General features: G+C 36.2%; 1 protein-coding gene across 1 annotated transcript in view; it reads right to left on the bottom strand.

The window, feature by feature from the left end:
* PRDM5 (PR/SET domain 5) overlaps positions 1 to 24,568 on the bottom strand; it is a 201,615-nt gene that overhangs the window by 54,672 nt on the left and 122,375 nt on the right. The window contains exons 12-13 of the mRNA XM_007464843.1: positions 22,229 to 22,389; positions 18,974 to 19,067 (exon numbers count right to left, since the gene is read on the bottom strand). Coding sequence (XP_007464905.1) covers positions 18,974 to 19,067; positions 22,229 to 22,389 — 255 coding nt within the window. The remainder of the gene's footprint in view (positions 1 to 18,973; positions 19,068 to 22,228; positions 22,390 to 24,568) is intronic.

Raw genomic sequence — 24,568 nt, 5'->3', positions numbered from 1 at the left:
TCAACCATGCACACACAGAGAAAAAGAACGGGAAGAAAACAGCAAGATGCTAACGCTCATGGGGGTAACTCCTGCATCATTGAAGTCCAGATAATGTTTTATTTTCTTCTTCATAAAGTATGAAAAGCAAAGTAATTTTTTAGATTTTCAAAGTGTCTTACATTAGTGATAAGAATGCTAAAATGTTTAATTCCTATTTATCTATTAACAATCAAATCAATCTAGATAATAGATAAAGCATGATAAACAGTAAAGTGGTTGACACGAAAAGTTGTTTCACAAATTTTTAGCAATCATAAATTAATTTAATACTCACAGCTATTCTCTTTGTATCACAGAGCTTTATGTGTGGTATTACTCTCCAAAGACCAATAGAATAGCCAGCATAAAAAAAACAATCAAAGATCTACAGTCATCAGGTTAGTTATATGTTAATTAAACCTAATGTAGTATATTGAATTATTATTTTCTTTCATGATAGCCAAAATTGGTTAAGCAGGGAACGAAATATAGATAATACTAAGGAATTTTAGAGAACGGAGCATAACAAATTCATTCCCCATTTTACCTGATGTCATAAAACAGAAATTTCCACTACAGACATGAGCTTTTTCTCCTCTTTTAGAATCTGACTGTTCTGAGTCTGAATACTGCTCATCCTCTCCTAGGTGTAACTCTGGGGAAGTCATGCAATCTCACTGAACCTCTGAAAAATGGGACCAAACATCCAGGTTTGTTTAAAGCAGTCTCTATGCCAGTTACCACACGACAAGTAGCACTCCCTTTCACTTACACGAGTGACCCAACTGGGACAATAAAAACATATGGTCACCTATTATGGATTGAATTGTGCCCCCCAAATTCACATGTTGCAGTCCTAACCCCAGTACCTGAGCATGTGACTGTATCTGGAAATAAGGCTGTTGGAAATGTTACTAGAGTAGTCTGGGTCCCTAATCTTATATGGTTGGTGTCCTTTTAAGAACATGGCCTTGTAGAGACAGACAAACACAGGAAGAATGCCAGGTGAAGAGTGGAGTTATGCTGCTACAGCAAGGAACTACCAGAAGCCAGAAGAAAAGCCTGGAACAGACCCTTCCCTGGAGCCTTCAGAGGGAGCACAGTCCTGCCAACCCCTAGCCTTCAGAACAGCAGGACAACAAATTTTTGCTGTTTAAGCCACTCTGTGGTACTTTGTTACAGTCCTAGCACACTCATACAATCACCCTACTCATAATGGAGGCAATTATTATCTTCACTGATGTCTGTCTGTCTGCCTGCTGTCTGCGAGGCCTGTGTAGACTGCCCAGGAGAGAAACTGGTACTCTAGACGGCCAGTGTTTTCACCCCATCCCCACTCCAACCCTGAGATCCAGCGATACCGAGGTGATAGGTTTGGGAAACTAGGGTAAGTCCCACTCCACTCATTCATTCCACTACCCCAGGATGTAACTCCAGTTTTAAAGGATGTCACTGGGTAAATGGCTTTAATAAACAGAAGTTATTTGAAAACTAGAGTGTGAGGTTTGCAAATCAGCCTAGGCTACATTAAGCTGCTACCCTCTCTACCCTTCTGGCTGGAGCATGTTTAGGGCAAGCCTGCCTCTCTTAGACTCTGAGGACAAAGCTACCTGCTGTCCCACACAATCTAAAGCTGAAGGTTACGTGTGTAAGTCAACATGCTGATAAATAGTAAGTTATTTGTCTAATTTGCATATTAAAGACAAGCTGATATTCTTAGGGGGTTTTTTTTCACATTATGCATGTGATATTTTCCTTCATTAGTGCAAGTTACTGTGATGAGTAAGTTTCCAGGAAATATTTTTGTCTACATATAAAATTATCCTGGTATGAAGAGGAATTTTCTTGAGTTAACTCTAAGAACACAGATCTTTTTTCTTGCTTGAACACTGCCAGTACATAGGTTCTGATGTACAATATGGTACAAATCCCAGTAATGATTACTTTTTAATATCTAGTAGATTTAGATACTGACCGTTTACTTTTTGCATAGGCTCATAGCAATGTTCAAATTCTGACTAACATGAAAATTAATCTTAAAACTAGCTTAAAAAATTGAGCTTAAAAACCAATGTAAATGGAAACAATATAAGCAATAGCTGAAACACACAGAGCCTACTAGTAGGCTCTGTTCTACAGTTCAGAATACTTAAGGTATATTAGTAATTTTATTTCTTGTAACAACATAATGATCTAGGAATTCATATCTCTAGATTACAAATGAGGAAAGCAGGCACAGAAAAGATAAGTGGTTTGCTCAAGATGACATAGCTATTAAATAGTGGAATCAGAATTTTAACCCTTAATCTGTAACTCTTATACCATAACATAAATTAATAATATGGCTAGTATTTTATATAAATTAGGTTAGACTTCCTAAAGTTACTGACAAAAACTCTGCTTCTTGCAATTACAGCTGACATTAACCAGATCTTTCTGACTGGTACACCAAGGCATTCTTTTAGTTACCAAAGCTCATCAGGAAAAAGTCAGGGGCAGGTTAGGAATGTATGTTATATCTCAAAGCAGATCCCAAGCGGATGCAAATACTGACATAATATTAAACTATGCCTTGAGAACTACATATAGGTAAACACCCTCAACATTTAGAAGGGAAAAACAGTACTGCCAAATATCCCATACTACACTACGAGATTCAGCTACCAGTAGTTAGATTCAATAAGCATAGTAACATAAACAATATTGAAATGTACTTAACAGCAAAATATTTCTCATTTAACTGAGGAAGTAGATGAGTTCTTTGCATCTGCTTCTTTCTTGAAATTATGTTCTGACAATATCATTAAAGTCCACTTGTGTTTTCTTCAAAAACATCAAGGAACACACAGAAACATGATGACAACTGTAAAAGGTTGATTTTAAGCTGATTTTACAAGGTGCCCCAAAGTAGGTAGTCCATGAAGCTAATTTATTCATTCATTAAATAGATATTTTGGGGGCACATACCATCTTCTAGTTACTGTCCTGGGCTTTGGGAATGCAGGTGCGAATAGATTCACAAAATCACTGCCTCTTCAATTTTACTAGTGTAATGAGCAAGACAAGTAAACATTAAGAAAAAAACATAAGATAATTCCAAATACTGACATTGTAGGAAGAAAATAAAACAAGGAGACAGGTTTAAGAAAGACCTCTGGTGGGAGTGCACATAGGTTTAAGAAAGACCTTTGGTGGGAGTGCACAGGAAAAGGACTTAGGAAAAGGTCATTAGGAAAGGCAAAAGAACTGAATGAATGTAGTACCTAGATGCCAATTCAAGCACACTTTTTTGTAACCCTTAATCATTGAACTAGAAGCATTTTAGCTTACTGGACTTGAAATAGGTGCCTCCAAATTCTCACTGCTGGCACACCTGAGACAGAAGCTTAAAAGTATTTGAAATATGCAAGAGGGGCTGTGTGGATATTCAGAAAAGAGCTCCAGAAAATTGCAGATGGCCTTCCAAAGGCAGCTGTTGGTAATGAAAGGGGACATCTGGGTGCCACATGTAAGACTTTACCAGAGTCTAGCCTGGTCCCCAAATAAGTTACCTTGAGTCTTTTACAAAGAAAATGCATTATGACCACAACCATCCACTGGCAAGTATGGGCAAAAACAGTAGGAAAAAAAATCTGATTCTAGTTTAATATATGGCATTAGTATTATAATTTATTGACTTTACCATTATTTTGTGCAATAAAATTAAACACATCAGAAGAATTCCAGGCCTCACTAAAGGATTAACATACTAATATTAAAACAATATCTTAAAATGTGTGAAGGGAATTCAGGTTAGCATGAATCTTCATGATAAGAGGAAAGATCTTAAAGCCACTAAACCATTGAACATCCATCTATTGCCATGTAATCACCCCAACGTCCATCTTGAACAAATCCTTTCTAAAGATCTATGTTTACACAACATGAAATTACTAAAGAAAATATTGCAAACTTTGATATACCTATGTTAGATATCTTGATATTCTTAAATTTAGACCATGGATTTAATTTTAGATATGAACTTGATCACTATTAGAAGCTCAGAAATCAAATATCATTTCAGACCACTAAACACAGTGAATGCAAAAAACTTAGTAATATTGACTGTAATCAATTTCTTTAACGTTTTTTTTGATGTGGTCCATTTTTAAAGTCTTTTTGGCCACGAGGCATATGGGATCTTAGCTCCACGACCAGGGATCGAACCCACACCCCCTGCACTGGAAAGCGAAGTCTTAACCACTGGACCGCCAGGGAAGTCCCTTTACCACAATTTTTAAAAAAACGTATGGCCAATGAGCGCTATACTTTGAGAGATTTTTAAACAAGTGGAAAAGTTTACTACATAACGTATGTTTTAAGACATTTTGATTAAAATCAAAATAGACTATTTCCAGAAAGCATTTTAATAATTTTAACTTTTATTCTGTTAGTATATTTTTAAAAACATATATAGATTTCAGGGAACTCCCATAGATCTCTGAAAATATGAAAAAATGTACATACAGAGAAAATGCAATTTAAGATGGAATAAGGTCAAACTCTTATTTTCGATGAATCCAAATTAAATAATGTTTAAACAGTTAAATTACATAATGTTTAAGGATTTGGGAGCCATAGTTTTAATTTTTACTTTGATTTTTCTAAAATTAAGTTTTGGATACGGCCACTTTCAAATGAAAAAGCAAACCTCAGAAGTGTATGTTTCATGAAAAAACTCTAAGATGGTTCCACATGGTTGAACTTCAAAATATACATATTATATGGGAATTGCTTAGAACTTTATATTTGATTTTCACAAATATCATGGGACTGGCTTATTCTGCTATTGTGGACTAAGGAAACTGTTACAAAACATCAAAGTCACTCATCCTAAATGAAAATTAAACCAAAAATACAATTGTGTAAGCACTACCCAATCATTTTTTCCAACTCCACCATTCCAGACCCCTCAACCTATGGAGCGTCTAATAAATTAGCAGCGCACCACAGAGAGAACTGAAATGCTATGCTGGCTAATGGGAGCAGCTCAAGTTCATTCTTGGCAACTTGCTATGAACTGAAATACTTTTCTTCTGCAGCAAAGAGAGTCACGACACCCCACTGACCTCACTGAACCCCACGTTGTTAGTCTTGGAATACTATTCATCAAACCCTGTGGCATTTCACTTGCCATCTTCAAAAAAAAAAGACAACAAAATCTGAACTTTACATTTACACAGATATTCTACTTTTAAAAGTTTGAAGAGTTTACTACTGTAAGGAAGTGGACCATAAAATGTAAAAATCAAAAGGTGACTGAGGGGACCTTTGCTTTGGCCACCTGAATCAAAACAAATTGAGCCTTTTTTAAAAAATGCAAGTTTCTATGGAGCTCCAAAACAGTAAAAGATGCATTGTTTTCCTTAAGAGTCTTCAGTTACGGTATCCCCCACCCTCATCTCTGAAAAGATGCCAAATCAAGTGAGGTGAGGTTCCCTGGGAAGTAGAAAAATAGGAGAGCCATGTGCCCACTAACTTTCTAGTCTGAAATAATAAAGAGCCAGACCTACTTATGGGTGGAGGGCAAAACAAAAAACAGTTTTACTGATGCAGACAAAACAGGATATGAGATGCAGAATATGAAAGGACAACAGTTAACTAGGAAGAGAAAGTAAAAGGTTTCCTACTCAGGATGCCCTGGCTTGGGCCAACCAGGTATGTAAATGACACCCATTATATATCATTTTGTCTGAAGGGAGCAAGACACCTTCCTCAGGTCCTTGATATGGGCGCTGACAGAAGCAAAGTGGATTGTTTAATAGGAGAAACCTCAGCACAATCCAGACACCGAGGAGATTTTAAAGGTTCTGACCAGAAGGAAAAACTCCTACATGAGTTCTCCACACTGCTATGTGAAGAGACACTTTAAGGTTGGTAAGTAAAATAAGGTAATCACTGATCTGGTTTTGCTGTTAGGGAGTCAGATTTTGGTGGGAAAATCATTAATCTTTTCACCCAGTAGTTTTCCATCTTTAGGAATTTCTACCAGAAGTTTTATTTAACCCAGTATTTACGAGCACAGTTTGCGAAGAGTGGTCATGCGGTGATGAAGCCAGTTAAACCTTAGGTGCCTGCACACAGAGGGGTTCTCCTGCTCACAGGGCCAGCAAGGAAGAATCAGAGTATAAAACCGGGAGCGGCAAGAAACCCAGAAAACTAGTCTCTTATCCAAAACCTAGAAAAGCTATAAAACCTTCCCCAGGCCTGAGGCACAATTCAGAACTACAGAAAAACAACACACAGAGAAGCTGTTCTTGGGGGGAAACATGGTAGCAATGGCAGAAGAAAGCACATATCAGAGGCAATCAAATCTCCTTCGGTTTTTCCTAAACTAAAAAAAAAAAAAAAATGTTGTGTTCCAGATTTAACAGAGGCAGCTATTGATAATATTAGCTAATAATTTACCAATAAAGCTGCTGAGATACAGTTTCAATAATGAAAATCATTGCATAGGCCACTTCTGTTTTTGAGGATCCCAGGAGATCAAAAAAAAAAAAAAAGAAATGATAAGAATAGTTACATAAATGATATATTTTAAATGACCCATCTTATCATGGTCCCTGTGACTGTACTATTAATTCATTCGATGATTGTTCTTCACACTATATTCCAAGACAATGTCACTCCCTCACTCTTCCCTATGTGCCCCATATCCCAGCCTATGACTAACCTTGACATGAACATTATTATTTTTGCATTAAAAAACTAGCACCTTTGATATTTTCGAAAAAAGTAAAAAAATATTAAAAAAAAAAAAGATAATCACATTACCAATGAAAGTCAAAATGACTTAAGTTGCTACCTATGCTTGTTACTAGCCCAAAATCAACTAGGGAAGAGATAAATACAGAAAAGAGGAAAAAATGGTTTATTCCACTGATGTGGTTGATCAGGAATTATCTGAAGTATCAAAATCAAATTTTTTATACTGAGAAAATAAGAATCATACATAGAGTTCAAGACTCTACCCACAAGTAAGACTTCTTAGGGAAAATCTGAAGCTCTCAATCTCAATCTCTGAAGTATGATGGGGGGGGTAGAGGAAATCTTTTATTTCTATGCAGATTCTATACTCAACTATTCTGTTAACTCTTAGATTACCTGTGGGTAAAAGAATATGTGATTTGACCTAACGTTAGTAATTAACCACTTAGAAAATAAAGATAGCAAAATAAATTCCCTCTCAAAAAATAGGGGTTATCTAATTATAAAAGTGTGAAAAGACATGTTTAAATTTTCATTTGTGTTTACAATGACTGTTAATTGTTTATTTTTGTTTATGACTAATTGTAATTGTTGCCTTATAGTTACTTAGCTACTGTTTTTATTAACTTTGGACAAATATTCTACAAAGAATGAAAAAATTCCTTTAGAAAAACTATTAGAGAAGAAAGAAAAACAGTGGCTAAAATCCAAGTATAATCAAACCATGATATACCAACTCTTTATTTCTAAGATGATCACAGGTAGTTACCAAAAAATTAGATATTTCCTAAGACAGTGATTTATTACTACATTCAAATAACAGTGTACAAGCAAGCCTAGAACAGAAGGGCCAACACAGCCGGTATCTATTAACACGGAAAGTTGGTTAGAACTGTAGGCAAGTAATTAACCTTCTGGCTCAGAGCTTTAAAACCCCAAAAGCAGTTCCTAGAATTTCTTTCATAATTTATGAACGACTGATGGAATTCATGTCACAGTCCATGGATTCCCTTGTGGAATTAACCCCAGCTCTCACTGACCGTAAGAAGCTATAAACCAACGGGAGAACATGCTCTACTATTTCAGCTGACCCGCAGAGTGCCATCTCTGTCATTCCAACATAGGAAACTGGATGATAAACTACAGAGCTGCCTGCCAGGCACAGACCTAAACATTCACCGTCACTAACGATGATGGCAACACACAGTCCATGCACCCTCACTCACCCCAGACCAGCCTGTTTGACGGCAAACCCTCATCAGTGTTCTAGAGATGATCTATATGCTGCTGCTAAAGGTTATAAAAAAGACGATGATGATGACACTGGGACTAGAGGGTCAGACCTTATATTAAGGGAGTATGAATACCTGTGATTAAATACAAGTAGAAATAACAAAAACAAAACACACAGCACAGCTGGCAGCAACAGCTCATATTATAGCACGCTTACACCGTGCTAGGCACTGTGCAGAGTTCTTTGCCTATACGTTCAGTTGTTCCTTAAAACGAGGCTACGAAGTTGGTGCTTTTATTACACCTGTTTTTCAGGTGAAGAAACTAAGCCTTGAAGAGGTTAAGCAATTTATGATAGTTCATACAAGGAGGAAATCAATAAAATGGAACTTGAAAACCTGTAATCTGACTCTAGGAACTGACTCTGGATATAAACCAAGTGTAAAATAATATAGTATCATAGATGGTTGATACTGTGGTACAGAAGTTTCTCCATACCTAGAGTTAAAGACCTCAGTTAGACCATAAGTAACAAACTACATACCCTCAAGCTTCCAAGTCGAGATTATTATCCTCAATTGGTTGTTTATCATCATGATAATATCACCTAACGTTATGCATTATGGAAGGAATTTACAAAATTCTAGGGTGAGTTCGAGAGTAACAGTAAAGGTTAGGAGGCATGGTAAAAAAGAAGAAACAAAATCACCAGCAATGTGATATACTGGAGAAAGTTTAAGCCTTAGTTTAGTTCTAGAAGAACCACATATAAATTATGTAACCTTAGCAAATCATTGTATTTTTCTGGGCATTAGTTCAATTAAAAGGCTTGAACTAGAAAACTTCTGAAGTTCCTTTCTTTTCTAAAAGTGAAGACTATTATATTTTAATAATCTAGACAAGCAGATGTCTTGTGCACACTTGCCATGCATATCCTTATTCTAATCACCTAATTATGAAGAATGAGTGTACTTCAGAAGGTAGATACAAGGTTTGTGACAAATAATATTTTCAATGTTAATGGAAAAACCAGAGTTTTGCCATACTTCACCCTTAGCAGTACGATATGGCAGCAATGGGAACAGAAGACAGAGAGGCAGTAGACAAAGAAGAAAGAGGGTGAACCAAGGATACAACTGGTCGGTTATTTAAAGTAGTAAAGGAAAAAAATCAATCGAAACCTGAAAGAATTGGAGAGATTTTTTAAATGTAGTTTTTAAACACCATTAACACAAAAAGACAACGGAGACATAAATAGAAAGATCCCTCCCAGCACTAAAAGACGGGTAGTAATCCAACAGCTAAGTGATCACGCCTTACAGAATGACCACAGCCACGAGTCAATAAAATAAAGCCTGTTGTAAGAAAGTTAACACGAAGAAAACTGCATTTAACACTACACAAAGCAATACTGTCACTATACCAAATAGGACATGATGAGAGATACCAAATGGCAAACTGGAAGAAGGAAACATAAACTGAAATCATATTTCTGCTTCATAAAGCTTAGTGTTATTTGATGTCACAAAAAAGAAAACTGACTTCCCCAGATATTGATGTATTGAGTTTGAATACCATAAAAACAAAGTGAAACTGACTCCTTCAACATAATGGGAAAATGATGAAAAGACTATTACCTCTATAAAAATCTCATCACATTGCAGTGTATTCAAATGTACATCCACCTCACTGAAAGGCTCAACTATCAATTCATAATCATCTCCCAGAAATAAAGGAAGCAATCTGTCCAACTATATGACATCCTGGAAAACAAAAAATTATGCAGAAAGTAAAAAGATCAGTGGTTGCCAGGGGTTGAGAATTGTGAGATGAACACACAAAGCGAAGTGGATTTTTAAAGCAGTGAAAATACTCTGGATGATATAATAATGGTGGATACATGTCATTACACATCTGTCCAAACCCACAGAATGTGCAACACCAACACTGAACCAAAAGGTAAACTATGGACTTTGGGTGATTATAATGTGTCAATGTAGGTTCATCAATTATAGCAAACATACCAGTCTGGTTAGGAATATTGATAGTAGGGGAAATTACACATGCATAGGGGGAGGAAGTAGATGGGGAAATCTCTGTACCTTCCTCTCAATTTTGCCGTGAACCTAAAACTGCCCTAAAAACAAAGTCAATTAAAAAAAAAAAAAAAAGAATCTGGTGAAACAACTTAATCATCATTTTCTCTGTGTTACTGCCCATTATAAAAATGAGTCAGAAGTAAATGACCAAGTAAATGCTGCTTAAAAAAAAAAAATCAAAACACCAAAACACCTTTCATTTGTCTCTAAAGCATAAAATTTTCATACTACAGAAATAATATAACACTTTCAGAATTTCACTCATCTTTTATACTGGAAAAGTTATAAAATTTTTGTAATTTTTGTGGTACTAATAAAAACTGTGTAGCGGCTATGTAACCGTGTAGCAAAAAAAAAAAAAAAAAAAAAAAAAAAAAAAAAAAAAAAAAAAAAAAAAAAAAAAAAAAAAAAAAGAGAACACAAAAATAAAACAGAATTTGAAGTAAAAAGATTTGGATCTTATTACTTTGGATAAGTCATTTGCTTCTCTGAATCTCAGCTTCTTCACCTAGAAAATGAGAATGATATTGGAAACCCATCACACTGACTATGAAAGGATTAACTTCGAAAATATTTGAGAAAGGTTCCCTCCTTCAATTAACTTGATTAAAATCCTGAGCCAGATCTGCCCTGCCCTTCAGCTTAGAATCTAGCGAGGGAACAGATAAAGTAAGTATAATATCATAACTGAGAAGAGACATTCATATATACCAAACAATGGGAACCCTCACAATCTCTAATAGATGAGAGGCTGCATAGTGCAAGAGACTATAATATACCACACAATTGTTTGTAATCATTCTAGTTCCTATAGAATTGATTCATCAAACAAAATGGATGGGCAATTTGTCAGGGCTAGTATTCCTCTCTGTTTTTTCTAATGACAATTTACAAAACTAGGCAATTCCAAGCTAAAAGGAGTCACAGTGAATTTACGTGCTGGTTGGCTAAATATTGTTCTTTGTTCCTTTACTGAAGTGCCGTAATTTTATATGCATTGGTGAGCTAGGTCTTGAACCATGTTGCTGACTATTATTTGTTATACAATCTGTTTCCCACCAATTGCATGATGAAACAAAGGGGGAAAATGGAAAGAAAAGCAAAAGCTTACTCCATTGTGAGTAGGCCCAGCTGACAGATTGAGGAGTTCAGCAATTTTATTCTTTGATGCTAACATTTCTCGAAGTGAATTCCACAAAATCTTGTGGGTATTATATGAAAAAATGGTTCTATGGTCAATTAAATTTGGAATCAGATGTGGGACTTCTCACTATGAAGCCAGTATCCTTCCCACTATGCTACAGGTACTGCAATCTACTTGTAGATACTTTTACTTATGCAAGAAACATTCACTCAGTTCTTTCTCTATGCCAGGTAGTGCTCTGAATAGGAAACAAGTTAAGAAATCAGATATGGGCACAGCTCTAAGGAAGCAAGAATCTACGAACTACTGAAGAAGTGGCAGCATCTGAAGGGTACTGTGTGGAGAGAAGTACACCACAGAGCATATGCCAACCTAACAAGAGGGGAGTGAAGCGATGGGCAAGTAACGCATCAGGGAGAAAGTAACATTTAATTGGAAACCGGAGGGGAGTGAAAGAAGCCCAGTAAAAGAGCCTGGGATGTCAAGTGCAAGGGATGTTCATTTGTATAAGGTAAGGGGAAACCACTGAAAAGTTTTAAGTAGGAAAATAGCTTGACTGGGTGAGCCTCATCGATTCTTTACACCTTCTTTTATAAAATAATACATATGCTTTCCAAAGTATTTCGAAAACAACTTCTGAGTAATCCATGAGAATTGCAAATTTCATGGAATTCCTTTTTCAAGATGGCTAAGCACGAGGTAACGATACTCTGCTTCTTCAGAAGAATCTGAGTTCTCTCTGAACGGTATAACTGTAAGCAAAAACCAAAACAACGAAAGTCTGTTTTGTTTAAAGAATATAGTCTTCCCTGCTGAAAGAACTAGGCTCTGAGGGAGATGGACACAAGACGTGAGCTATGAAGCTGGATGTTCAGGAGACAGATCTCAGCTGCACTTGGTTGGCATGTGTGTCCATTCCATTGTTCTCACTGAAATAATACACTCCCACTTTTAATTATGAAAATTTTCAAACATGAAGAAAAATTAGAAAAATAGTGCAATGAACACTATATACGCTCACTTGGATTTAATATTACCATATTTGCTTTTCTTATTCTCATTTCTCTCTCTTCAACATGTATTTTTCTACATACTTCTTCTTGCTGGCCCATTTGACAGTAAGATGTAAAGACATGTCACACCTAAGTAATTTAGCAGGAAGGTTCTGATAGTAACAGCTACCTGCATAATCGTAATATAAGATTCATATACTTTAAATATTTTTATTGTACAAGAAAATTATTATAGAAAAATTAGAAAACACAGAAAATCATGAAGAAAATTCAAACTATCCATATTCACAATACACAGAAATAACCAGTTACTAATTTAGTATTTAACCTTTAAGACCTTAATATAACAATATTTTATCCTTACAAAAATATACTATTTTATTTTGTAACTTATCATTCTCATTTCTTTTCATGTTAATATATATTTATACAATCATTTTTATTGTCTATATAATATCCCAATTTATAGATATACCATATTTTATATAACCAATCTCCTGAATGTTGGATATGAGGGCTCAATCTCTAATTTTTTGCTATTTATAAACAGTTCTTCAAGAAACAGGACAATATTTTTTAAACAAACCTTACTGCTTTTCTGGACTTAGTAATCAAGCATACTTAGGGTTTATGTCTAATAAAGAAGGTAGTAATAATTTTAAAAGCCAAGGACAAGTTTTGATGTCATATGGTCAATTAATTTGTGAAAGATTATTCTGGAGGTCATTAGGGTTTAATTTCAATAAAGAAACTAGTGAGGCATACAATAGTTCAGATTTTAAAATACCACCAAAAATAATTTTTCCAACTGAGTTCCCCTTTATTAAATACTTATTAAAAAGAAAGGCTTAGTTAATCAGGAACATACCCCTCTACAGTGCATTTTTCCAAAGGTAATATGTTAAGAAAATTCCATGATTATGCCAGACATCATGATGTTAACTTAGTTCTTTATCAAGAGTTAATCCAGATTATGTTTATAAACTAAGTCATTAAAGTTCCAGCATATTCAACAATTTAAGATCTTGATAAAGTCGAAAGAAAGAAAAGGAAAGATATTGAACATAAAATTCTCAGTATGATGTCCTGTAAGAAAGAAAAACCAAAGAAAAGGAGGAAGAGATAATATAAGAAACTACATCATTCAATAAAGCCTTGCCACCCAATGTTAATGAACACAATTCAACGATTCATTTAATTTTGGAAAAGTAGTCTTCAGTGGGAATATTACAGAAGACTTTCAGAGATTATACTTATGACAATTAACTGACCATCTATTAATACTATGAACCAGCAGCACTAAGTATTTTACAGACACGATTCAATTTATTCTCCACAAAGGACTTATGAGGTAAAGTGGATTCAGAGAGGTTAAGTAGTTTGCTCAAAACTGCACAGCTAGTAAGTGGCAGAGGTCAGGATTCAAATTCAAATTAGTTGTTTCTGAAGCGCTGCCCTTTCCATTACCCGAAGCAGACTCCCATGGCAGAGGAAGGTAGAGGAGGAGACACATTGGGACCCGCTTCTACTGAGCAGGACAACTCTCTAGGCGGGGAAAGTTGTGTAATCTCACTATAACTCAGACTCCTCCAAACCCCTACTAAAGGATTTCAAATAGCAGAAAATAGCTTACTGGTAGGATAACCTTTTATAAAGGTTCTATCTGCAGGCAAATTTGAGAGGTAAGGTCTGCAGTATACCTATAAATATGCCCAAAGTTGGAAAGCTTTAAATGGTTTTCTGTTTACAATCATAAACATAACATATCAACCCAACAGCAAACGGTACCTATAAAAGTGCACCGTTGGCACACCTCCTACTCATCACCTGCCTTTTTAAAATCCAGATTCCAGCAAAGGCAATGACAATGGACATTAACATGTCTCAGTAGCAGTAGCAGAAGCAGCAGCAGCAGCTTAAGAATTTATCACAAAAGACAGAGTGACAGTTGGAACCAAACCAGTCTGAGCAATCAAATGAGAGAAATGGTGTCAGTTAAACAGGATGGCCTCTGTCAGTTGGATCCTTACCTGCACAGGCAACACATTCTTCTCTCCAACTGCTACCTCACCTGAACCCAACACACACACACACACACACACACACACACACACACACACACACACACTCCTATTTTCCTAGGCATTTATCATTGGCTAGGTGGTCCTTCTAGAGCATTATTTCCCCAAATATGGTCTGTGCACTCCTGGGGATCCCCAAGATTCTTTCACGAGGTCTTCATGGTCAAAACGACTTTCACAATAATATTATTATGCTATTTTCCTTTTTCACTGTGTTGATTTTGCACTAATGGTACACAAGTAACAGTGGGTAAAACTGCTGGGCCTTGGTGCAGATCAAGACAGTGGCATCTGATGGTACTAGTCATCACTGCATCTTCACAGCCACACACTCATAACAGAAATACATGCTGGTTTCATAAACAGAATGTCCTTGATGAAGTAAAAATTATTAGTTTTATTAAACCCTAACTCGAGTATGATATTTTAATATTCTTAGTTATAAAATGGGAAATAAGTACTTGTAATGCATATTGATATATTAAAGTTGTCTCAAGGAAAAGCACTTGTGTGATTGAGTCATGAGCTCACCTAACAGCTTTTTTTCATGGAACACCGTTTTCACTTGAAACAAAATGATTGACATACAAAATATGGTTATTCAGATTTGGTATTTGGTAAACATTCGTTTTTTGAAAATAAAAGAAGCCTGTCGTTTCAAAAGAAAGAAGGAACGAAGGAAGGGAGGGAGGGAGGGAAGTGTTTCTTACCAAACATAAGCATTAGAGCAGTCAAAGCAAAATTTAGAATTTTGGAAAATCTGTACATGCTACCATGTGCTTGAAGGCTTCCAAATACTTAAGACTTGCCTAATGAGATCGGTGATGACACTATCACATGTGGAGGATCCAGGTAACTCAGTGAGCCAACAGTTTCCAAATGATCTGTGCATCATGTTATAGAATCATGCATGGGTAAAAGATCATTCAAAGTGCAAGACACACCAATGGATTTTAATGCGACAGAATAAGAGAAGTTCACGGAGATGATTTTAAGTTCCACAACACAAGCCTTAAAAAAAAAAAAAAGACCACTTTTTGAGTTTTACTGTAGTAACAAATAATATCCAGAATTATTTACAAAGGCTGGTTAAGAACTCTCCTCTGCTAACTGCATACCTATGTGAGGCCAGATTTTCTTCAAATTCAGCAATCAAAAGAACATGTTGCAGCAGGATGAATGAAGAAACAGACATGAGGACCTGTCTCCTCTTGAACCAGACATTAAAGAGAGTTTCAGAAATGTAAAACAATGTCTCCCGTCTCACAGTATTATTTCTGATTAGAAAAATGTAGCTACTTTCTATAAAAATATGTTGTTTATGTTAACATGTAATGGGTTTCTTATTGTTATTTTTAACAAATTAATAAATATTGTTAAATGTTCTCAGCTTTAATTTCTAATATAGTAAATAGCTACAGACACAACCCACACAAATGAAAACATCCCAGGGTCCTCAATTATTTTTGAGATGATATGGAGTGTTGAGGCCAAAACGTGAGCACCAATGATCCAGAGGGCCCTGTTCCTCAGAGGCTGCATCAGCTGTCTGTCCTGACCCTTCCCACCCCATCTTCACTCAGGGTCCTCGCCACTTCACTGCGTGCTCCCTAACAGTATATAACTAAATGTTTCCTACAGAATAGGCTGTGACCCCATACCTGTGTTACCCTATAGCACAAACATAAATCACTAAACCTAGTGTGGGAAAGGGCTGAATTAAATCACGTGATTTCATAAGAAGAAATAATAAAGAGAGAAAAAGTGAATTTATAGAACTCAAAATGCGAGCTTTATCATCACAGAAGCAAAATAACTACATAAACCCATTTGGTCACTGAGCCAGGTTCCAGCTTGGAAGGGAAAATGGATGCATGTGATTTGGAGGACAGGACAAAGCGAATAAAAGAGAAGCAGGGCTTCCCTGGTGGCGCAGTGGTTGAGAGTCCGCCTGCTGATGCAGGGGACACAGGTTCGTGCCCCAGTCCGGGAAGAAGATCCCACATGCCACGGAGCGGCTGGGCCCGTGAGCCATGGCCGCTGAGCCTGCGCGCCCGGAGCCTGTGCTCCGCAACGGGAGAGGCCACAACAGTGAGAGGCCCTCATACAGCAAAAAACAAACAAACAAACAAAAAGAAAAAACAAAAAGAGAAGCAAAAGCAGCATTAGTCCATGCAGGAAAAGAAATCCACGCCAGGACTGTTATGGAACCCCAGATACCGGCAACCCGCCAGGTCTCCGCAGTCACCTCTGTTGCTTGACAACGACCACTTCAAATACAGCCCCAGCCATGCTGCCAGGCAACTGTCACCAAAAACATAGGCTTCACATCAAAATAACTCAAAGAAGAATTGTAAAATGTGAAAATGAAATGAGTCTGATTTTAAACAGAAAAATCCAGTTATAAGTAAATAATAATTGTAAATAAATAATTATACAACTATTTGTGTGGACATACATAAACACATAGGCCACCTTTATATTTTTACTTTACTTATTTAAATGTATATGTTGGCTGACTGTGCCTTAGCACTGTTGTCTGAATTTAGGTGGCCAGTTTGCTTGATCAGAAACCAATAAACCAGAACCTGTACAACATTTAAATAACCAAATCATATAAAAAAGATTTGAATTTTTAAAAATATTCTTTAGATTACAGATACTATAGAACATAACATGACAACAAAAAAAACTACAAATATTTATTAATACTTTTATCATAGAGAATTCTTGGAGCTCAAAAAAATCTTATTATTGCAACTTTGTAGCAGATAATAATTAAAATTTTAGAAGAAATTACTAGTTTAAGTTTATTCTTCTCCACTGCCCATCCTCTACAAGTAAAATAAAATGTAGGCACATGGAATTCTCAAGGGTGGAATTATTTTGAATAATCAAGTGTTCTATGATTGGATTCATCTTTTCTATGCTGAAATACATGTTTTAATGCATTCTGAACAATAATCACTGCCTTTTAAAAACACACTATATCAACCATAATTCAATTACATGATAATGTCTCAGGGCATTACTATAAACTTATTACTGTGATACACAGAAATAATACACTTTCCCCATCTCCTAGTTGCCCTCCTTCCATATACAAATTATACACACAAGCACACACATACAGACATAAAATCTGCAGAGCAAATTGTAAGTTACATTTTCAGGGTGGCACAAAGACGTCCTCTAAGAACTACGGATCCAGAATGGAAGGCTATTGCTTTCACTCTCGCCCTTAACCACGTCTGCCACAATTCCGCATGGCCCCCAAAACACAGAAGAGAGTGGTGCCCACTGACGTCAAAGACTACATTGTTAGGTGCCAGGGCTGGCCTGGGACTACAGAGCTCTCTCTCCTCTCTCTTCATCATTTACTTGCCTCTTCTGTATAATCAGGACATGATGCTAACAGTCTCTGGCACTATTTTAAGTCCACCTGTCCTCAGCATGACTCTCTGCTGCCCTTTTCTTTTTGCTTCTCTCTACTTTTCTTTTTGTTGTGTTCTGTTTCTGCTATACATATTGGACATTGTCCTGAAAGCCTCACTTTCTCTAGATACTTCTAGTCAAGATCTCCTTTCCTTCTTTAGGGCGCCCATTATTCCACAGCCATCATGTATAATGCTTGATCTGTTCTTGGTTATATGTTTCATTTGCAAGTATTTAAGAGGCTATTCTAAGATGACAACTACTAAGTTGACCTACGCTTTTCAGCTTTAGCCAGAAAATTTCCAAAATAAGAAATTATGCTGCATGGCTGTCCTTTTTTTTTTTCACCTCTGTATAATAATCACAGTATTATTCTTTGACCTGCTTAAACTAACATTTCTTCATTCACAACACAGTTATTGTGCTAAACACTGAGCTAGGAGCTAGGGACACAATGATAAAGAAAGTCAAATACTACGGCTCTTGAATAAAAAGCTTCAGCAATTTAATCCAGTTACACAGTTTACCAAACACAGTCCAGCTACTGAGAACCACTTAAGATTCACACACAATAATCTGGCTTTCAAAATTAAGAGTATTCTTTCAAGTCTTTTCAAGAACTTCTCTACATGACAGATAAAACCCAAACAAAGTTCTCTGAAGAATATTTAGCTGTTCATTCACCCTTCACTAGGGCACAGCCCTTCCTCATGGGAGAAATTACACAGGAAGTTGTAAGAAATGAAGAAAACCCTTTAGGAAGCAATTCATGGCATAACAGATAACTATGGTCACATCACCCTTGCATCCAATAAAATCTTATAGCATTCAAGCCACATTCCAAGGACTTTTCACATTTTAAAAGGCCACATTTGATGCGAGTTACAGGAGGGATGTTTAAGAGGAGGCCCTTAGCCTTCTGTGAAACTGCTACACCCTATTCCATCTATTAGAATAGTATATAAAGTAAATCACAGTTATTTCACAACCAAACATTAATCAGTTTCCACTTTAGATATTTAACTTAGTTTGGGAAAGTGTACTTATTCAAAATTTTTCTGGAGTAAGAAACTAGATGCTATAAAACTTTACAAGAGAGGAAACAGTCAAGATTAATTCTTAAATCTTGGAGTCATCTTGTAAAATTATAAACTTCTCTTGGAAGAATTTGATTTCTCTATGTTGTTTTTATCTACATACCTGTGTGGCTACGGATGTGAACTCTCAGTGTACCACTGCTGGCAAATTTCTGGCCACAATATGGGCAGATTTTCTCCTTTTCTCCTGTATGTGTCTAAAAGGAAAGGAATAAAAAAGGTTGAGAACAAATATAAAGAATGAGGTTAAAATGATTAAGTGCCTCTGACAACAGTAAATCCTTTTTTTCCCAGGATTATGTTCCTTTAAAATGATTTAATATCACAATGAGATTTTAAACAATTTATCATGGTTATTCCCACTGGTTCAAAAAAACCTCTTATAATCGTGTGTTAGTGTTAATTTGAAAATAACTCTGCAGTTTACATTTTAAGCCTTTATGGAGCCCCCATCTAAAAATGATTAAGTTATACAAAACCAGTATATGTTAACAAAACCACATAATCAAAATGGGGCTACAGTTGCCCTTGACTGCTGCCAAGAAACACTTCCTTAGAAGCATTTTTCACATTCTTTGTGTGTATTTAGTGCTTGAGGACAGAATTAATCTCAATAAAGTAATCTGTTACTTGCATTATGTTTGTCAGACTGGATTGATTTTACTGCAAAGCAAAAAGGAATATAAATCTGATTTGATCTTTAAATTCAGCAGGTGTTAACTGAACAGTCAATTTGAAAGATCACTGCTGCCTTCAATACCTTTAACCTGGACATAAAACCACCACACAGGAAAAGGTGAATGAGTATCACCAAAGCCAGTTTCAATACAATGTTAAGAGAGTTCAAAGAAAAAAAGAGTGACCTCTCCCAAAAAAGGAGGCAGATGAGGTGTTTTAAACTTGTCTCACAATCTCATCAGGCAACCAGTGTTTCTACCAACATCAAAATAGGTCATTCCAATAAATGAGGCGGCAGAGCTACTTTTCAAGTCCCATTGGTTTTCAAACTTAGGAGAAGGGAAAAGGAGGAGGCAATTACTTCAGATACCTGCACATTCTCTCAGACCCTTTTTAGAATTGTTAACTTCAATGATAACCTAAATATGAACAAAAGCATATAGTGGATCATCTGGGTTACCACCACCAGGGCCTGTGTTTGCCTTTGTTTTTACGCAAATTACTGGCAAATATTATTATTTGAATTGCCATGAGCTAATGCAGAAAGAACAGGAAAGGTTTTTTAAAAAGTTTTTTTAAAAAATGATGTGTTCCCAGAAAGGAAAGACAGGCTAGCTGGGATAGAGGAAAAAGGGTGGGGTAATTATGTCAGAACCTGACAACCTCGAGGAACCCACTAACTTAGCAAAACATTCTCATCTTCCATATTAAGTCAATTGTTAACTTTAATATAATTGGTTTATAACCTTATTGGTTGATATTTAATTTATAAATTTTCATACTTGAATTATAATCTATATTTGGATATACACTATCATATTTGTAATTTTTAAAAGAGTTGTAAATGAAATATCTTAGTCAACTTCAGTGTCCTCTAGATGTTTTTCCCTTGAAAAAGATTTATATTACATTCAAGTTTGAGGAATACAGTCTAATCAACAGCCACACTAGCCAATGATACTGTCTACAACAAACATCTCCTTGATTCTTCAATTGGCAGCACTTAACTTTCCATTTTCATTACAAGTTCTTATACAAAACAGTTATACATTCTTTACAGCTCAGTAAGAGCTGTTACTCCCATGGTCCACATTATGGTTCAATTTAAAGGAAATGGTATAACTAACATTTTAACATATAACAGACCTGTGTTCTTCTCACTCCCTGACAGAAGGGACAAAATATGGCAATTCCTTCCTGATTAATATAAGGTTGTTTAGGAATGGTATACATCTATTACTACAACATGGGATTATTCCAAACAGGAAACTACCAAGTTCTTTGTAGTATCTTTATAAAATCCACAGGATTTCTTTTGCTGCTACATAAGTATTTCATTGTTCACCTACTTATATTCAGTTACTTATAGTACTTCAGTAATGTAAGTTTCAAACTAAAGGACATTACGGCAATATTAATTAAAATAATTAAAGTGTTCTTTTTGGCTTAATTCAAAAATATATATTATTATTAGGTACAGAATTTGACTGGCTGGTATTGTAAGATATTGAACGTATAACACTAAAAAATCTTAAATATGGTTAGAAAGCATGGAAACATCACTATGAGAACAATATTGGATAAATGTATGAGACAAAAATGAACAATGCACCGCAAAATATATTCTATGATAATCTGTTACTGCAAACAACTATATCTTTCTTGAAAATTCACTATACTTTCCCTCATTGATTAAAACATAACAAAAGTCTATTAAATTCATGAAAAAGTAATCCAATCAAAGAAAGTTGAAAGAGTATTCTATTCAGAGCTTTGAAAAGAGAAGACAGTATCATTATTAATCAGCACTAAAGATACAAGAAAAGAAAGTTACTCAGTCCAGCTTTTGAAATACAGCTTTTGAAACGGCTGTATTAAGGACAGGTACCAAAATAAAAGTCATAACGACACAGAAGCCACTTCACATTCACTAGGCAGGACACGCCGAGCAGCAGAGAACTACCACACTTCACAGTCATTTCTGAAGTCAACATTAAAACTTTCAACTGCATTAGTTATAATATGAATTTTGCTATTTAAAAAATATACTTAAAATGTATTTAATCAACAAGTAAAAATAACCTGTTGATTTGCTGGAGGTAATTAGCATAACACAAATAAGATAATCTCCAAATCACCATCAGTATGAACATCATCTTATTCAAGTTGAGCAAACACTTATCAAGTCCCTGTTCTGTACCAGGAATTTCCCTAGGTCCTAGGGATGCAAGATAAAGAAGAACCACTCTAATCCTAGAAGCAGTCAGTCTAATAACTTGTCAATAGATAGCTGAACTAGCTTTGAAAAATAAAACTATTAAAGCTCTACTCAATATCTTTAAAAAAAGGAACCTACGTTAATCCAAAAATGTATAAAGTCGAAAAGCTCCCATTCATCGAGTACACTGTTAGACCCATCTATCAGCATAGTTTAGGACTGTGTAGCATCCATACCTGAATCTAGGTTTGCTTTCATATGACAAATATATTCTCTTCTGATCAAATGAAGAAAACAGACATTTGCTAAAGAGCTGCTATCACTCATGGGTTTCGTGTTTGTCATTTTGAGTAAATATGTTGATAAATTCATATAAAATTGATTATCACATGATAATTAACACACACGCCTGTATGGTTAAAATACGTAATCCATTCAAACTCACGGAAGGCTTCTACTTACTTTCTTATGACTTCTAAGCACTGAAGGTGTAACAAATGCCTTATTACACAGCTCACATCTGTACTTCTTGTGTCTTTCATGAACCACCTGGACATGAACATTTAAGGTGTCCTTCCTTTTAAAGGTAGCATCACAGTGATGACACTTGAAAGTCCTCTCACCTTAGAAATGAAAAAGCCAAGTAAGAGAAACACAGACACAACAGCAGAGTGCTGTTAACTCCCCCTCACATACACCAGATTTACTGCTGTTTTCTCCAAAATCTCAGCTTTACAGCTCTAACAATTTATCATAACCATAAAAGGTCATTTTTCCAACAACTGTTCAGTTCCATATTTGCTCATTCCCTGTGTGAATCATGTGGGGGGGGAGGGAGAGTCCTTTAACCTTCGTAGATTCTCAGTGCCTTTAACTGGAAAATGTGGGGACTGAATTCACTAATTTTCTAAAGGTCCTATGAATTTTCTTTAAAAGTATGTATTTCTAAGGCCGGGGCTTGAGTTTCACAAAAGGTCTCTGTTCTGCAGAGTGAGTTGCCTTTGGGGCCCCTCCTGAACTCCCCTCACCCCACCATTCTCCCTCTGGCCTTCAGGGGCAGAGGCAGAACTGTCTCCCAGGCAGTAAACTGGAGGGAAGCCCCTGAAGGCGGAAGTCAGAGCAGATCCTTCACCCCGGGGACAGTAGAGGGCTACAACTCCACTATCTCAGGAACTGGGCCTGGAGGCCCCCTAATGCAGTCCTTGGTCTGCTGTGAAATGGCTGGGGAAGGGCTTCAACTTCCAGGTTCTCAGACTGTTTGGGGGCTGCCTCTCAAAGAGGCAGCTGGATTGGGGCGGGCAGACCCAGAGCGGCAGCTGCCCTTTTCTACCCTAGAGCCCCTCAAAGGGCCCCCCAGCTCTAGGGCTGGGGTCTAGGGCTCTACCCTAGAGTCCAGCGGGGGGCCTCCACCACCTGGCCCCTGGCAGTGCCCTCAGGCCCCTTTTCTTTCCTGGGCAGGGGACCCGTGGTGGGACGCAGCGTCTTCCGAATGCGTCCCGGAGAGGGTACCTGGGAGGGTTTTCACCTTCCCATCAGACAGCCTTGGCTTGCAGGAAAGCAACTCCAGAAGCTATGTTTAGGGAGTTCATGGGACTTTTTAAACTTTCATACCATGCTATGTCTAAAGTCCATTTTAAATACATTTTAAGTGATCAATGAACACAATTAGAAGATAGTGAATCTCCCAGAAAGATATAAAACATATGTAGCGTGTATAAAGACAGACGAGTATTTGCATATATTTTCCCTTTTTAGAGAACAATTATAATAGCACAGATTCAAAAATTATATTCACTATGAGACAAAATATGCAGGTAACTTTCTACATCTAAATAAGAGATTACCTCAATTTCAACCAAGCTCTTCTATCTTCCCTCCACTTAACTAACATAAACTTAGAAATGTGAAGACCCTATTATTTCCTCACACCAAATTTAAGGAAGGAATGACAAGAAGAACGAAAATAAAAAGGAAAAGGCAAATTACCCTCCCTTTGTCTTTTCAAACAGAAGTATGGCTCCTTAAATTCTCTTAAAGTCTCTAAGGAAGTTGTTGAGTTGCTGAAATTCGATACTTGAAACCAAGTCACACCAAACCACGCATGAACTGTATAGATTCTGAGAGCTGTGTCTATATGCTGCCTTTGTGCTTTTTTGTTGCAGGGTGCTATTGTTGTCACCTAGTTTGTCTTCATATATCTTTCTAGATTTATTTAAAATTTTATTGATATTTGTATAAAATGTATAACCAGTGAGAGTAAAAGGACAAGTGACATAAAATTGTAAATGTTAATAATACCAAATCTATTCAGGCACTGGAAAAAAAATACTCCACGATTGCTCCTATCAAAGTATTTCCATTAGATTATTAAGTGAATCAAAGTATTGGTTCCTGTACAAAAATCTTATTCAAGCTATACCAAGGAAGTCCATACCTTTCTTCTTTCATATTTTAATTCCAGATTTTTTTGTTTTAAGTTTATCAGAACTTTAAAATTCTGATATGAGATTTTATCAGATTTCTTTACCTTAAATTTATCAGGATTTTTCCCTATCTTAAAACCAAGAAGCTAGCTAGTAACCTGCCTTTTGGTTTTCAGTGTATTAGGAAATAACCATAATTTCCAAAATAATTATGACATCTTATTTTCCATATTTGGAGCCACAGTGCTGATATAAGTTTCTAAAACAATCCTCATGTTTTGAAGTTAAATGGGTTTTAACTTTCCTATTGTATAAGACAAGATGTAGTCTTTTGTCCTCTCTATTTTAGCCATTTTCTTTATCAAATGAGAAATGGGAT

Source organism: Lipotes vexillifer, unplaced genomic scaffold, assembly GCF_000442215.2.
Source record: "Lipotes vexillifer unplaced genomic scaffold, Lipotes_vexillifer_v1.1 scaffold231, whole genome shotgun sequence".
Lineage (NCBI taxonomy): Eukaryota > Metazoa > Chordata > Mammalia > Artiodactyla > Lipotidae > Lipotes > Lipotes vexillifer.
Note: the sequence above shows the minus strand (reverse complement) of the source record. Positions and strands in the feature narration are given on the sequence as shown.